Genomic DNA, 14,053 nt, shown 5'->3' on the forward strand with positions numbered 1-14,053 from the left:
CAGATCCCTGGACACATCTCCCAACCGATGTTCGTCTCGACGGACTAGGTTCATGACCATGTCGATTTTGGGGGACGGCGAGGCACATGACAACGTTGAGGACGCTTACGAATCGACGGTCTCACCGCCACAAAGGCAGGAGAGGGCTTGTGGAAGAAAAGTTCCCCGCCTAAAGGTAGCGTTGGGAGTGCGGGGATTCCCTCTGCCCTGTGGGTGGAACTCTTGGAAACGATCAATCGATTGATGCGAGGGGCCCTCAGCCCCTGCTTCATGCACTGACAGCACATTTGCTGTTGTTTGTCCATCAAAGCACTGCAGTAATTGAGGGAGTGACAAGGCTTTGCATGGACACTTGCCGACGGCGTTGCATGACTCTCACCGTTTCCTTCAAAGCATACTAATAGGCCGTTCTTCTTTTTCATTTGAATTTTTTTTTTTTTGGCATGCGCAAGAGGTAATGATGAGGCTGACCTTAACCGAAACCGAGAGGTGTTGGTGTCGATTGGGAACCCAAAGCTAAGTAGTTACGGTAAGCAGGGAGGTTGGCAGGTGTTTCTGGAATCGGGTTTCTCGGTTAACCTTACGGTAGGGCTGAAGTCCGTTGGCGGCCTCCAGTCAGAAATGATCCCCGGAGCCAAGGCCTTGTGTGCTGAGTCCCGTCCGTGCTTCCAACGGCCCAACATCCGCAGAGACAGGCAAGCCACCCAGGGCCTTTTACTCTGTTGTTTCTCTCTTGAGCGAATTCGATGAGGATTGGAAATCAACGCGGTGAATCGTCCCCTAAAATCCGCGCTATCTACACGAGTTTACGGTTACCTCGAACATAATTTTTTGCGCGGAAGTCGTTCGCGTTGTTCCGTGTCGACCTTGATGATTACCCCCACCCCTGCCTGCGCCCCCCGCTGGGGGTTAATTTCCAGCATCAGGTCCCCCGGCCGTCCGAGGCGCCCATTCGGCTGGCTGGCGTATGTACATGGTACGCGCACGACACTCCAAGTAGCGCCCAGGGATGACGATGAGGTTACCTCACGAGGAATAGCACAGTAAACATCGGGCAGCCAGCCACCTTCAACCTCTTCGTCACACACTCCTGATCGTTGCTTACTTTGCGCTGCCGCACGCGGAGCGTCATCCAAGCCGAGTGCATAAGCAACCCATCCTGTTGAGAAATTCAACCTCGAAGCGGCTGCGGCTGGTGTAGGGCTTTTCATCGCCCACACAGGTGGTAACCACAGTGGAGGGTGATGGGCCCATGCCTTGACCTGGATCCGGGAGCCAGCCTCGGTCGCCTGGGCCCCAAGCCCTGCTGGTATCTTTGATGGACGACGGCCGAGTAGTTCTAAAGAACTCTACACGTCGGGTGCTGTCAGGCATCAATCTGAACGTGGCGTTGACCAAGTTGGAGGCTTACGGCCGAAACGTGACAGGCTTTCAAAGTCTCGGTGGTCCGGACGTGAAGACAAAAGACGCACGAGTCAGCCGTCCTGCGGGCCGTGTCCCTCTTCCCCCACCAGGCTCCCTGTTTGCGGGGCTAGTGTTCAGGGGGATATGGAGTCGACGGTGTGTGTTCGGAGAATGTTCACCGAGAAGAGGTGGGCCTACGTAGGTAATTTACGCGGAAGTCGTGTACTGTATTTTTTACATTGGTACACCTGCCACTATTACTCGCCGGCTTGACAACTCCCCCGGCCGGCACGCCCGTGCTGCAGGGAGACCGGGGCGGCGAGTCCCTTGGCGGCCTTGCAGGGCGGCAAATTACCTCGGGCCCTGTCCATTCAAACGGCAAAACACCGACCGCCGAGAACAGAAGGGCATGCGCATCTCGGTGGGCGAGGGTGGATCCGTCTTTGGTCGAACCGGCCCTGGGTCCACCTCGGCGCACAGCCGGAGCTGGCCAATGGTGGCCAACGGTAGCAGCTGCATCCATCGATGGTGCATTCTGCAGGCCCTTTCAATCCAGCGCCTGGCTTTGCCCAATACGTAGCTAATCCTGACGATGCAGAAAGAGGAGGTAATGGGCCTCGATGAGTAGACGAGACGTACATCGGTGGCTTGGATTTCGTTTTCGCCTCCGTCGGTTCAAGTTTAAGTTTGGCTCTGCCTTACCAGGTTTGATCCGGACGCAGTCCTGTCAAAACGGCAGCGGGATCCTTCCGTGCGTTCCGTCGTGCTTCCATCCACTTTCGAATCCATGCTCCCTCTGCAAGCCACATGCCGCCGCCCAGGACAGCCCTACGGTCGAGTCGTGGTCCAGCGGGCAGTCATAACGCATCTGAGTCAGTGTCGGCGGACTCGGCTCCAGGAAATGGTTCGACGGCAGCTGCTGATTGTTTGAACACGACATGGGGTGGCCGGGACTACGAGGCTTCGGCACGGAGGAATTTCCGGAGATCAGAATTTGCCTGGGCTCAAGAGAGCGACCCTAGGTAGGTAACGTAGCCTCTTCCAAACCTTAGCAGGCCCATTTGTTCTCTCGCTTTCCGTGACAAAACTCGACATCCTGAATCAGGGATGGCACATCTCCTAAGGCTTTGCCGGACTTTCTTGTGTCTTAGAACAAGCGTCAAAGCGGGGCTTGTCCGTCGTCGCCCCTTGCTGGGCTGAATGTAACCCATACTGCGACATTTCGGCCGCCATGCCAAAAACGTGCCGCTGGCGCCCAATCCCTGGTAACATCCCCGCCACGCTCAATTTGCAGCCCCGTCAGGCGCGCCGTCCAGAAGCCCTCGTAGAGTCGTTGGAGCGTCAAGCATCCGCGGCCCTGGAGCTCCCCAAAGCCCTGGAGGCTGGAAATCGTGAATTCTATCTTGTGTACTATATGTATTTGTTCAAGCACTGCGGGCGGGCCGACTACCCACACCTGGATACCCACTGGGCGTCCCGCCGGACTCGCTTATTAGCCGTCCACACTAAAAGTCTCGGGTTTGCCTTATACGCCCACTTCTTGTTGCCCTTTAACCCCCCAGGTTTCTTCCCGTCTGCGCCCCCCCCCCCCCCCCCCCCCCCCCTGAGATACCCTGTCAACTGGATCCATGCTCGCGGGGTTGGGTCGCCCCTGGACGAACCTGGCAGGGCAGTGTGCGCTGGTTCGAGTTGCTGCCGCGACCAATACCGACTCGAACGGGCCGGCAACATCGGCTTCTTGGGCACGCCCAGAGACCTGGGCTTCGAAAAAGTTGGAAATACGCTACGTTAACCAGACGGCCCACGACCTCCAGCTGCCACATTCCTTCAGCTGTTCTCCGACTGGCTCTCGCTTGCGCGACAGGAGATTGTCAGCAAGCCAAACTGAAGCTTGTGGTGGCAAGGCGCCGCTCGCCTTGCAAAGTTCAGCTCGCTGTGCTCACCACTCCTGTGTTCCAAAAGCCTGCAACGTCCGCCCGATTCTTTTGCCATCTGCAACGGAGCGCCTATCTCGAGATCACGCTCGTCCCCCTTGCACCAGCCCCTGGGGCGACTTCGACGTCATGGCTGCCATCCCCATCCAAGCGTCATCAAGGGGCGGATATGGGGGCAGAGATCTCAACGCTAGCCCTCTCCCCTCCATATCAAGCGGGCATGGTGACCCGCTCCCGCGGCCCTTTGGCATCCTGAGTCGTGGTTACCACGCCGACAACCTCTCGCCCTCTGCCGCTTCGACTCCCTTACCCATCCGAAATTCCGACATGAACGATGTCCCCCCGCCGCTACCGCCGCCGAGGCTGGTCCCTATCAAGGGACCCGTCGACCCCAACGTCCAAAACAGCGAACGCTTCCGCCGCCCTGACGACTGCAGCGGGATTGAGACGGACTCATTGGGTCACAGCTTCCGGCGCCCGGAGCTCTCCTTCAGGGTCGGCGCCCCGGATGATGGCTACCACAGCTTCGAAAGCACCAGGTAAGCGTCTTCTTGCTTCTTGTTCCGCCCCCCTTCTTGCTCTCTGGTGCCATGGGGGAGAACCTGTTGTTGTCTGACAGGCATGTTGCTCTTTAGGCTTTCCAGCTTTCCTTCGCCCCTTGGGCCCCAGGCCATGAACAGCTATCATAATCCTGGCGACTCGATCGATCATTCGATGCTTGAGAGACTGAACCGGTCAACACGACGACCCGGCCTTAGCGCCTCTGTCAACGATCCGCCGCCGCCACGCCTGCACCACGCACAGCCGACGACGCTCTCGCTTCCTAACCGGTCTCGACAGCCATTCGATTCCTTCGCTAAGTCTCCTGGCCCTCTATCAGCCACATCTCCCGTCAACCCGCCCTTCGGTCACCACGTACGCGGTTCCGTCGACTACCGCTCGCCCGTTCGGACAGATGGTCCTGGAGCCTTCGATCGCTCGCCGCTTCCCCGGACGCACCGATTGCAGGGCGGCGGCACGGGTCCTGACGACGCGCCTCTGTTTGGGTACGGAGGCTACGACGCGCGCGACGACGAAGTCGACTTCCCGATGGATGAAACAAGCCGCATGCGCAGCCTCGCCATCGACGACCACGGGCGAGAAAGAGACTGGGACAGGGATCGGGATCGGGATCGGGATCGAGAGCGCGACGGCTACCAGCCGGGCCAAAAGCGCAGGGCGTCGTCGCCGCCGAGCGAGGATGCCGCGCTAGCCAGCGACATGGGGAGGAAGAGAGATGGGTACCCAATTTCGAGGGCCTCTCCCGCGCCAAGACTGCTCATGATACCTCAAAACTCAGTGTCGAGCCTATCGTCCGCGAGTCGGAGCGGGAGCTACACGAGCAATCTCACGGCGAGCAGCATTACAAGCCTGGGCTCCTACGGCCGTCGCTCGCCCAACCCACTCTCGCCTGGCGGCCTGTCGCCAACCGATCATATGGCGTGCAGCAGCCCATTCCCGCCGTCGAGCCAATGCGCGTCACCCCGGTCGACCCTCGCTCGCTCCGCCAGCGGTCTGTCCCCTCACAGCCGCACTCCAAGCGAACAGCCGCTGCCCCCGCAAGTCACCCGGACCGTGGTTTCGCCGCGCAAGGTGGCCGAAATCCCCAAGAGCCATAGCAACCTTGCTGCCAGGCTCAAGGGGCCGTACATGTGCGAATGCTGTCCGAAAAAACCCAAGAAATTTGAAACAGAAGAGGATCTCAGGTAAGCTTGCACCGCGGCACTTCCCGTTACCTGGAAATCGGCGGGCCGATCTGACACGCAGCAGAGCCCACGAGGCCGAGAAGCAGTACGAATGTTCGTTCTGCGGGAACCGCTTCAAGAACAAGAACGAAGCGGAGAGGCATCAGAACTCGCTCCATGTCCGCCGGCACAGCTGGTCGTGCGCAGCGCTCAAGAACTACGACCGGGCGTTCCACGAGAGCACGGCGCGGCCGGGCGAGGCCGACGTATGCGGCTACTGTGGTGAGGAGTTCCTGCGGACCGGGCGAAGTCAAGATGGTACACCCTCCATCAGCGAGCTCGACATGGAAGGGCGGATCCGCCACCTGCAGGACGCGCACAAGTTCGGCGAGTGCAACCCGACCAAGAAATTCTACCGTGCCGACCACTTCCGCCAGCACCTCAAGCACAGCCATGCCGGTACGAGCGGCAAGTGGACGAATATGCTGGAAAACGCGTGCATGATTGAGGAGGAGCCTGTGACAAGCCGATGAGTGCTGTCCGCCTGCTTGCCGACTTTGGATGGGTCCCTCCTGGACCTGCCACTAGAAACACACATTGACGCCGCCCCTCGTGGGTGGTCTTCGAGAAGGGGGATCGCCAAGCCTGGTAGGAATCAGGAAGGCGTTTCTTTAACCCAACAGCGCGATTGCGCTCACCAACTGGCGTTCGCCGCAACGTCAACCAGAGGGCCCTACGGGTCTATTTCCTCCAATGTCAAAAACACGGCTCAATGGTCGGCCCAAGGCGACCCCGGCTTGTCATGCCAGAAGCATGCAGAGGTCCCCAGGGCCAGCATGTCCCTACACAGGCCGTAAAACGCTGGGAAACGCTATCGGGAGTTGGCAATATCTATCCACCGAGGATGGATGCCGGGTCCTTCTCCTCTATCGTTGGCATTGCGGCATCTCTCCCATGATCTCGAGCTTCAGCCCGGGCAATGTATGTCGGTAGCCGCTCCGCCGTTGGCTTGCCGAAGCTCCTGAAACACGAGGCTTAGCAGGTCCCGTGACACCTTTGGCTTGGAATTGGACGGACAGATATCTGTCGTCGCATGTTTTGTCATGAGTCTAAGTTACGACCTTGGCGTTGGGGATTGGATAAGGACACGGATTCAAGGATGGGATGGCAATGTGGGTTGGTTGTGAGGTAGCATCTATTTCGAGGCAAACATGATCCTAGGAGTTACTGCATGACGGGGTGGCCTTCTCTCGGAGCGGTAAGATCGGGTGAACACTGGTTCCGGGCTGTTTGTTTCTTACACCGTCTTCAGAACAGGGTAGTAATACATCTGCTCATTTTTCATACACGTATTTAGCTCTGCTGATGAGCAAACTACAAATCTATGCTGAGTTTCAAGTGTTGGGATGTAGGAGCATCGGGTAGGCCGCAGATGCCAAGTCCTGAGAAGGCATTGAGCAAATCAGGGTTGGAGATGAGCAATGGAGCATGGATTTTTTGTTTTTTTTTTTTTTTTTCTTTTTGAAACTGGATTGTTTATACCTAGTAATAACCTATAAATATATCTGTCACGTTGCCATAAAAATGTCCAAAACCCCATTGTCTTCACTTCCTTTCTCCCATCTAGGTACCTTAGGTACCTGATAATACCGAGTCCGGTTGGCCCTGTCTTCAGACGCATGTCTGCAGCCCCACTACTAGGTGGTTAACTAGTTGTTAGCTGATTTCCCAGGCCTGGCACTGGAGCCCGAGGGTTTGGCCAGGGCCCACGTCTGGAGAAGCGGGGGAGGGTCCTGAACGCATTCTTTCACCTTGTCGCAGCGTGCCTCGGCAGGCAAAAACCAACCGCTCAGTCACACCTCACGATTGGAACTGGCCTCCACGAGGTTGACGTCGGGTATCCATACCTCATACAGCACACAATCACTCTGAAGGCAGGGACACGCCAATTATGGTGTTCAGCAGGATTGACGGAGCCGATGGGCTATATCTCGGAGGGTGAGTCCTGTGTTTCGGCCAGCCGGCCACTGGCGTGCACCAGAACCCTTTTCGCAGTGTTCATACGGCTTGCTCAACACCCATGCGGCTCGTCACGCGGCGCAAAGTCCAAACTCAATGAGCGCTTGCTGACCAGCGATCTGCAGCATATTCGGCCTCCGTCGGACACAAATCATTCGGGAGCTTAAAATCACACACATTCTCTCCGTCATCAAGACAACCCTGAAACAAGATGAGCTGGGTCATATCGAACATCTCAGCATCGACATAAACGACATGGAAGATGAAGACATTCTAGTGTATCTGCCGCGCATGGTGCGCTTCATCGACCGCGGGCTCCGTGGCAGTCAAGAAGGCGCGGAGCAAGGCGGCAACGATGTCGCTGGTGCGTCTGCCGACACGAAGGCCCCATCAGGTGCTGTCTTTGTGCATTGTGCTATGGGCAAGTCGCGTTCTGTCACAGCCATCATCGCCTACCTGCTCTGGAAGTACCCCCAAAGGTTTCAGGCGCCCACATCTCGCGAGGCTGTAGCGAAAGCGCTGGAATGGGTCCGCAGATCACGGCCCATCGCCGGGCCCAATGAAGGCTTCATGAGCCAACTCGAGCTGTGGCACGACATGGGATGCCCAGCGGACAGCGACGATGCCGTCGAGAATCATCCTGCCTATCAACGCTGGCTTTACAAGCGGGAGGTGGAAGACGCGGCTCGCATCGGCAGGGCGCCCGACCGAATCCGCTTCGAGGACGAGGAAGTGTCTCCAGACAGCCGTACGGCAGACCGCCAGGGCGCAGAGCCGGGCCGCGAGCTGAGGTGCAAGAAGTGCCGCCGCGTGCTGGCTACTGGCCCCTTCATCGTGCCACACCGAGGCCCGACGGACGGCAAGCCACAGCAACCTTGCCCGCATTTTTTCATCGAGGCTTTGTCTTGGATGCGCCCCACCCTAGAGGAAGGCGAGCTGGACGGTCGCCTCACCTGTCCCAATACCAAGTGCTCGGCGTCCATCGGTCGCTATGCCTGGCAGGGCTTCAAGTGCAGCTGCGGACAGTGGGTTGCCCCGGCCTTCTCGTTGCAGACCAGCAAGGTCGACGAGGTGATTGTGGCCGGAAAGGGCGGGGGAGGTGCTGGTACCATTGCGGCCCGGATGGCCGGGCTCAATATTCGCATGCCGCCAGGGATGGACGCCGCCGGTGCGTCACAAAGCTCGGATCGGGCAAAGGAGAACCTGTGATGACTGATTCTTTGCACAAGAAAGGGCCGAGGTTAGCAACCTTCAAGTAGCATGCCACGCCGCCTTCATATTGGAATCGTTTCTCAATGTGCTCTTCTCTCTTGCGCCTCCTGCTTTGCCCCGTTTCTTATTCTTAGCCTATTTCGACGCATAAATTGGGCCTCATCCCTCATTCCGTTCAGAGAGATGACAGGAAGGTTCTGTCTACTGCAACGTCATTGCATATTCTCTGACGCATTACACAGTATTCGCAGTTTGTCATCATACTTCAGAACCGCCGATTCCGCAATGTTCCATCCGAATCTTTGATTTAGGTCGTCTTGCTTCCCATATATCTAGCGGTAAAACAGCACATCATTACCCCCAAGACTATAATATGATTCCGGCTCAGTCACCACCGGTTATCCAAGATACAACGGAACCACACATCTCAGCTAAATTCCTCGAGATCCAGAGCTAAGCTGCCGAATACTCCGGCCAACTTATTGTCATCTCTCACTTCAGTGACCCAACAAGGGTGCCTGTGACCCATTGCCTCTGCGAGCTGAACGTGGACCCAGTGTAGTTGGGGTCACTAAGAGTTGGCAGACTCGCGAGGTGTAACCATTCAGCTAGTCGCGAGCTATATGTGTAACTAGCTAATCTTGCGTAGTTTGAGCCATCCTCAACATATCCCGTCATGGTCCCTAGCAGAATGTTATGTTAGGGTGCAAGCTGTGGGTAAGCTACGAAGGAGAACGCTCCGCAACATTGAAATGGGGTGTATGTTGATGCTAGATGAGACATATCGTATTCATATAATTATAACACAGTTTCCTCCGTTCCAACTCACTCAAGATACCTCATTCTCATTTGTTGTTCCGCACACCCCCCGGCTTTTGCGTTTGGCAAGACCGAGAACTGTTGGGCTTACGAGCGGCACGGCAGAACGGGCATGCAGAAGGCTGACTGAGCATCTCAAAGACGCCAACGTCAGCCCGGATGCTCAACGCACCCCAGAGCTTGTCTGGTGAGCACCAAGTCATGTTCGAGTGTCGAGTGGCCTGTCCTTTGCCTCCACAAGACCAGGACACTTCAGATGAGGAGGGGACGTCGACTACACTGAGCATTGGCGTCTCCATTGGTGTATATCCGACATGCAGTTGTTGGAGTTCCAATCATGACATCCAGGGCGGTTTTGACTGGGGTACATGTCACTCCGTCAGCGAAATTTACAATTTGATCAGGTCAAATGAAACGCCGCTCCCCAGCCCAGGACAGGCCTGCAGCTCGAGGGCAAAGGTACAGTCCACAAGACACCGAGAACTACTCTACGCAGTAGTTTTGCAGCATCCCTTGGCTAGAGCATGGTTGTCAGACAGAGAACAATAGCCCGGGCCATGCCCAATGTCTGGCAGCTACGCAGCCCTGACAGGGTGCTCGCTCGATCCTCCTGTGGCACGCATGCCGCGGTAGGGGGATAAAGAACAAATGCTGGGTCGGTAATAAGTCTATCTCGCTGATATATTGCGCGTTGTCCTGTTGAGAGATGAGTGGTGCTGGCCGTACGCATGACCTGGAATACGAAAGACGACCTTGGAGCGTGGATTTGCTGCGATGGGATGCCTGGGGGTTTGGGGCAGGCATCACGCCTCTGGTTACCATTGGCCCAAAGGCTCAAAATAGATCGCTTCATTATTGTGTGGTAATGTTAGCTGGCATGAAAAGACAACGATGTGGGCTGCCTCATAGGTGTGCGTTTCGGCCTCTGCCCCATGATACGCCGCAAGTGCCGGCAAGACTGCATATCGCCATAGAGGATCCGTCGAGTGCACCTAGCGAAATGGAAATGCCCGTCGAGAGGCACCGGGGCTGGGATAGGTAACCATGCTCGTCCTGGGACAAGGGCGGGGGCGAGTGGGCACCCCGACGCACCGATGCCGGCGATGGTGTTGAACAATAGCGCGTAAAGATGCGGGGTGTGGTGCAAGATGAGGCGCTGAACCATCCCGCAGGCTTCCTTAGAGGGACCTAAGGATGTCTCCGCCTCTCAAGCCTCTGGGCTTGGTTTCGTAGGGGTGCTGGTGGGCCGTGTGTCATGGAAGGCTTTTGGGCACCGACGGGAAGTAATTAGGATCCTGCAGGCGCTCTCGATTACGCCTTGCAATTTCGGCTTGCCTCTTCTTGTTCAATCGCAACTGGTAGAAGGCGCTGTGCCGGCAGGGCTGCCGTCAGAACAACGGATGGGAAACCGGGGGGGATGAAGCAACCGCACCTCTTCAGCTCAAACACACGGGGCTCTTCCTCTGCCTCCTGTGCTGGTGACGTGGCTGACTCGTCGTTCATCTGCAGATATTTTGTTAGCCGCAAGCAGAAGCCACCGTGTGAGGCATGGGAGGTGCACCGACAGTGTCAGACCTGTCGCGAGCCTGTTGCTGTTTCTGGTCCTCTCCCTCCTTTTTCTTGTCTCCCTTCTCGTCGTTCTCGTCCTTGTCTCCTTTGTCGGGCTTTTCATTCTTCTTTTTCTGTTTCTCCTCGTATTCTTTCTTCACACGCTCGATCTCTTCCCGGAGCTCCCTCTCCTTTCGGGCCTCGACGGCGGCCTGGTCGATGAAAGGCGTGCAAAACCCTGTGTCCTTGAGATGGGCTGGGCAAATGTAGAACCAGTCCTATCAAGCAGTAAGCAAGGCTTCTGCAACACACTCACCGTCTCCGGGACCTGAGACGGAAAGGCCTTCTGAAATTTCTACTGCACCAAAACGGACCTTGTTGTCGGGGGTGATGAGAACACTACTGCTGAGCTTATAGCAGATGTCGCATGACTTGGCTTTCGCTTCTGCCACCTTGCGGTGCGTGTAAACGTTTGGGAATGACATTGGGGACAGAAAACAAAATCGGGATCCTGGGGCCGTTGCCCTGAAAGAAGAGAGGACGTCCAACAGTTGGATGAAAGGGTTCACGATGATTGTTGGAATGAGCGTCAGGTTTCGGATTGGACGTTGCCGGGCCTGATATTCCCCCCACCCGGGCGCCCCGCAAACAGAGGCGTCCATACGGTAACTTACATGAAAAGACTGTAACAGTTACCCAGACGGGTGGGAAGGAAAACCAAAGGGATCTTGCGTGGCATATCAGTTGCCCGCCGCGTGCCAGGGACCCAGAATCTGGCATGATAACCATTCAGTGCATACACATATAGGCTGTGAGAATCTGCAGTCTATTTGGGGCTTTGTCAATGTTTCCTGGCCGATCAGTCGCACTGATTGTTGGTCAACCTCGACCAGGGTCCGTCAAGACCGGAACCCGGCTGGACCTGGATGGCGGCGCTCAGGTTGGTGCCAAGCGATTGAGCCAACATGACGTCATGCCAGGATTTAAAAGCCAGTCCCCCTTCACGTTGAACATGTCCAAACAACAACAGTCCCAAGTGGTCACGATGAGACATACTTCAACGCGATTGGGACATCTTGTCCATAGCAACCTGGTTCGGCAACTGGCCGATGTCCACAATTTGATCCAAGGGTGTCTCAGACACGACCACTGCTGGCCTCTTGGGAATGACAGCCTGACAACCCGGCGTTTCCTGTCTCAGGGACAGAATCGCACACCTGCAAAAGACACTGCAAGCCCAACAAGGACCCAACCCCATCAACAGCAGCTGGGCCCTCAGGAGCAGGATGCTAGGTCCAGGAAGAGTCAGATACAGCGGCCGTGGCACTGGGAAGGCGTCAATGACACGCCGGCGAAGAGATCATTCACCGGGACAGGCATGAAAAAAGGTTGGCACATGATCCGAAAACTGGAAAGCCTTGCTGACCTGTTGGGCCAGGAGAGCTCTTGACAACGCCCACACGACTGCTGAAGCTCGTCCTGCCGCTGCCCGCAGCAGTGAAGAACTCTGGAAACAACAAGACGAACATTGGCCATTCTCTGTTGAAAAACAACAGCGTCCAACCGCTAGCGCTATTGGTACATCCGCAACAGCCTCTCTCGTACCTCGAACGTTTGATCCAAGCCGAAATCCCACCCATTGTGGAAAATGGAAAGGAAAAGATCCCTAGTGTATACTTTAGGGCAGAGCATAGCGGATCTGGGGAGAACGGTCCGATTACGAGACGAGAGGCGCCAAAGACGGCTGAAGAGCCCTCCGGGCGCACAACTCCAACGCCCAATGCCTCGGATCCAGCTCAACGACACGAGGACCCAGCGATGCGCGCCTCAGACAACAGCTCCGTGCGCTGGAGCAACAGCACCGAGGTGGGCGACTTCATGCGCGATGCTGCAAGGGGCCGCGAGTTTGCGATTGAGATTGAGGGCTATGACATCGAGTTGCGCGTCACCGTACCTTCGTTCAACGACCGTACTCACTACATGCGCGCACAGCTGCGCAGGATGAGCCGCGAGATCGATGAGCTGGCGCGAATCAAGCGCGAGTGCGACCTTATGGCGTACAGAGGGGCCAACTTTCTGGCCAAGGGGGGGTTTGCCGTGCTCGGTACCTGGTGGGCGACAGTCTACTATGTGACTTTTCACACCGAATATGGTTGGTAGGTGTCCGGTCGACGCCGCAACCCTGAATGTTTTGCTTGACTGACGACAGTGGACCAGGGATCTGATCGAACCGGTGACGTACCTGGCGGGCCTCACGACCATCATGGGCGGATACCTGTGGTTCTTGTATATCAGCAGAGACCTTAGCTACAAAGCAGCCATGAAAGTGACGGTGTCTCGACGCCAAAATGCCTTGTATGAGGCGCGGGGTTTCGACCAGCATAAATGGGAACAGCTGGTGCAGGAGGCCAATGCGCTGCGTCGTGAGATAAAGGCGGTGGCTATCGAATATGATGTTGATTGGGACGAGGCCAACGTAGTCGGAGAGGATGTGAAAGAGGTTCTCTCCGAGGAGCGGACGAAGGCGCGGGAACGAGCAAGGGCATCGGAGAAGGAGAGGGATGAGGTGTACAGTGAGGAGGAGAAACGAAAGGAAGAATCGGCGCGTGCTGAAAAGGCAAACACAAGTCCAAGCAGCTAAGTGACTTAATGACAACAGACAGCGGAAGCCAATGGGATAAAGATGTCTAATAATATCAGCCCGCTCAGGTCCGAGGAATGTGACAGTTGGAAGCGTGATAATGGAAGCGCCAGGTTGGCGGTTGAATTTCTTGGCATAACAGTCGGCCCTCCCATTGTCCAGCCCCAGGCAGGAGCGTTGGATGTGGGGATGGAAGGTGGGGGGGTTATTGACTTCCCCGTCCTCCTGAGGCGGCTACGGTGGGGACAGTTGGGCGGGCCGTATCGCCCCACCTCACTGTTTTCGCACGTTCCTGGATGACGCAGTTGGTTGTCAAAGAGCCCCTCATCACCTTCTCGAGTCTTGCCCGGTCGCCGTCCCAGGTTCACCTCCCTAGGTACCGGACCATGCCTAACCATTTAAAAAAGTGTCCTTCATGTTCCATGATGACACCGCCTGTCTGGATTGACTCGACAATACTCAGAGTTTGGGCCTCCACAGAACGCGCTATAGGAACAGTCCACAGCGCACCAAGGTAGCGTCGATATTCCCCGGCGACTCCGTGATGGTCCGATAGGTACTTCGTAACCTGGTCTACGCCTGCAACCCCGAGCGTGTAACCTACTGCGGTGCCTACCTACCTCTTTAGTAGGTACAAGTACCTACCTTAGCAACGGACGGGATCCACCCGCGGTCTACCCCGCCATCCGCAGAGCTTCGTCCCTGAGCAAGCTCTAGGCCCTGCGGTATAGATTGGTCACCTCGTCGTCGAC

At 56.6% G+C, this 14,053-nt stretch overlaps 4 protein-coding genes across 4 annotated transcripts; 3 read left to right on the top strand and 1 right to left on the bottom strand.

Moving 5' to 3' along the window:
• Positions 1-3,032: 3,032 nt before the first annotated feature.
• On the top strand, positions 3,033-5,595 carry VTJ83DRAFT_4 (uncharacterized protein; the record flags this gene model as incomplete). The annotated part of the gene is made up of 3 exons (XM_071010439.1): positions 3,033-3,877; positions 3,974-5,083; positions 5,148-5,595. The coding sequence occupies 3 exons, from the start codon at positions 3,033-3,035 to the stop codon at positions 5,593-5,595; spliced, it is 2,403 nt and encodes an 800-aa protein (XP_070869357.1).
• A 1,418-nt stretch (positions 5,596-7,013) lies between these two features.
• On the top strand, positions 7,014-8,290 carry VTJ83DRAFT_5 (uncharacterized protein; the record flags this gene model as incomplete). The annotated part of the gene is made up of 2 exons (XM_071011550.1): positions 7,014-7,060; positions 7,207-8,290. The coding sequence occupies 2 exons, from the start codon at positions 7,014-7,016 to the stop codon at positions 8,288-8,290; spliced, it is 1,131 nt and encodes a 376-aa protein (XP_070869358.1).
• Positions 8,291-10,365: 2,075 nt separating this feature from the next.
• VTJ83DRAFT_6 (uncharacterized protein) lies at positions 10,366-11,145 on the bottom strand (the record flags this gene model as incomplete). Its single annotated transcript, XM_071012661.1, has 4 exons — positions 10,366-10,480; positions 10,545-10,615; positions 10,678-10,938; positions 11,035-11,145. 4 exons carry the CDS (start codon positions 11,143-11,145, stop codon positions 10,366-10,368), a joined length of 558 nt encoding a protein of 185 aa, XP_070869359.1.
• An 893-nt stretch (positions 11,146-12,038) lies between these two features.
• VTJ83DRAFT_7 (uncharacterized protein) lies at positions 12,039-13,301 on the top strand (the record flags this gene model as incomplete). Its single annotated transcript, XM_071013772.1, has 3 exons — positions 12,039-12,048; positions 12,099-12,816; positions 12,878-13,301. 3 exons carry the CDS (start codon positions 12,039-12,041, stop codon positions 13,299-13,301), a joined length of 1,152 nt encoding a protein of 383 aa, XP_070869360.1.
• Positions 13,302-14,053: the final 752 nt, after the last annotated feature.

This window comes from Remersonia thermophila, chromosome 1 (genome assembly GCF_042764415.1).
Source record: "Remersonia thermophila strain ATCC 22073 chromosome 1, whole genome shotgun sequence".
In the NCBI taxonomy this organism is placed as follows: domain Eukaryota; kingdom Fungi; phylum Ascomycota; class Sordariomycetes; order Sordariales; family Chaetomiaceae; genus Remersonia; species Remersonia thermophila.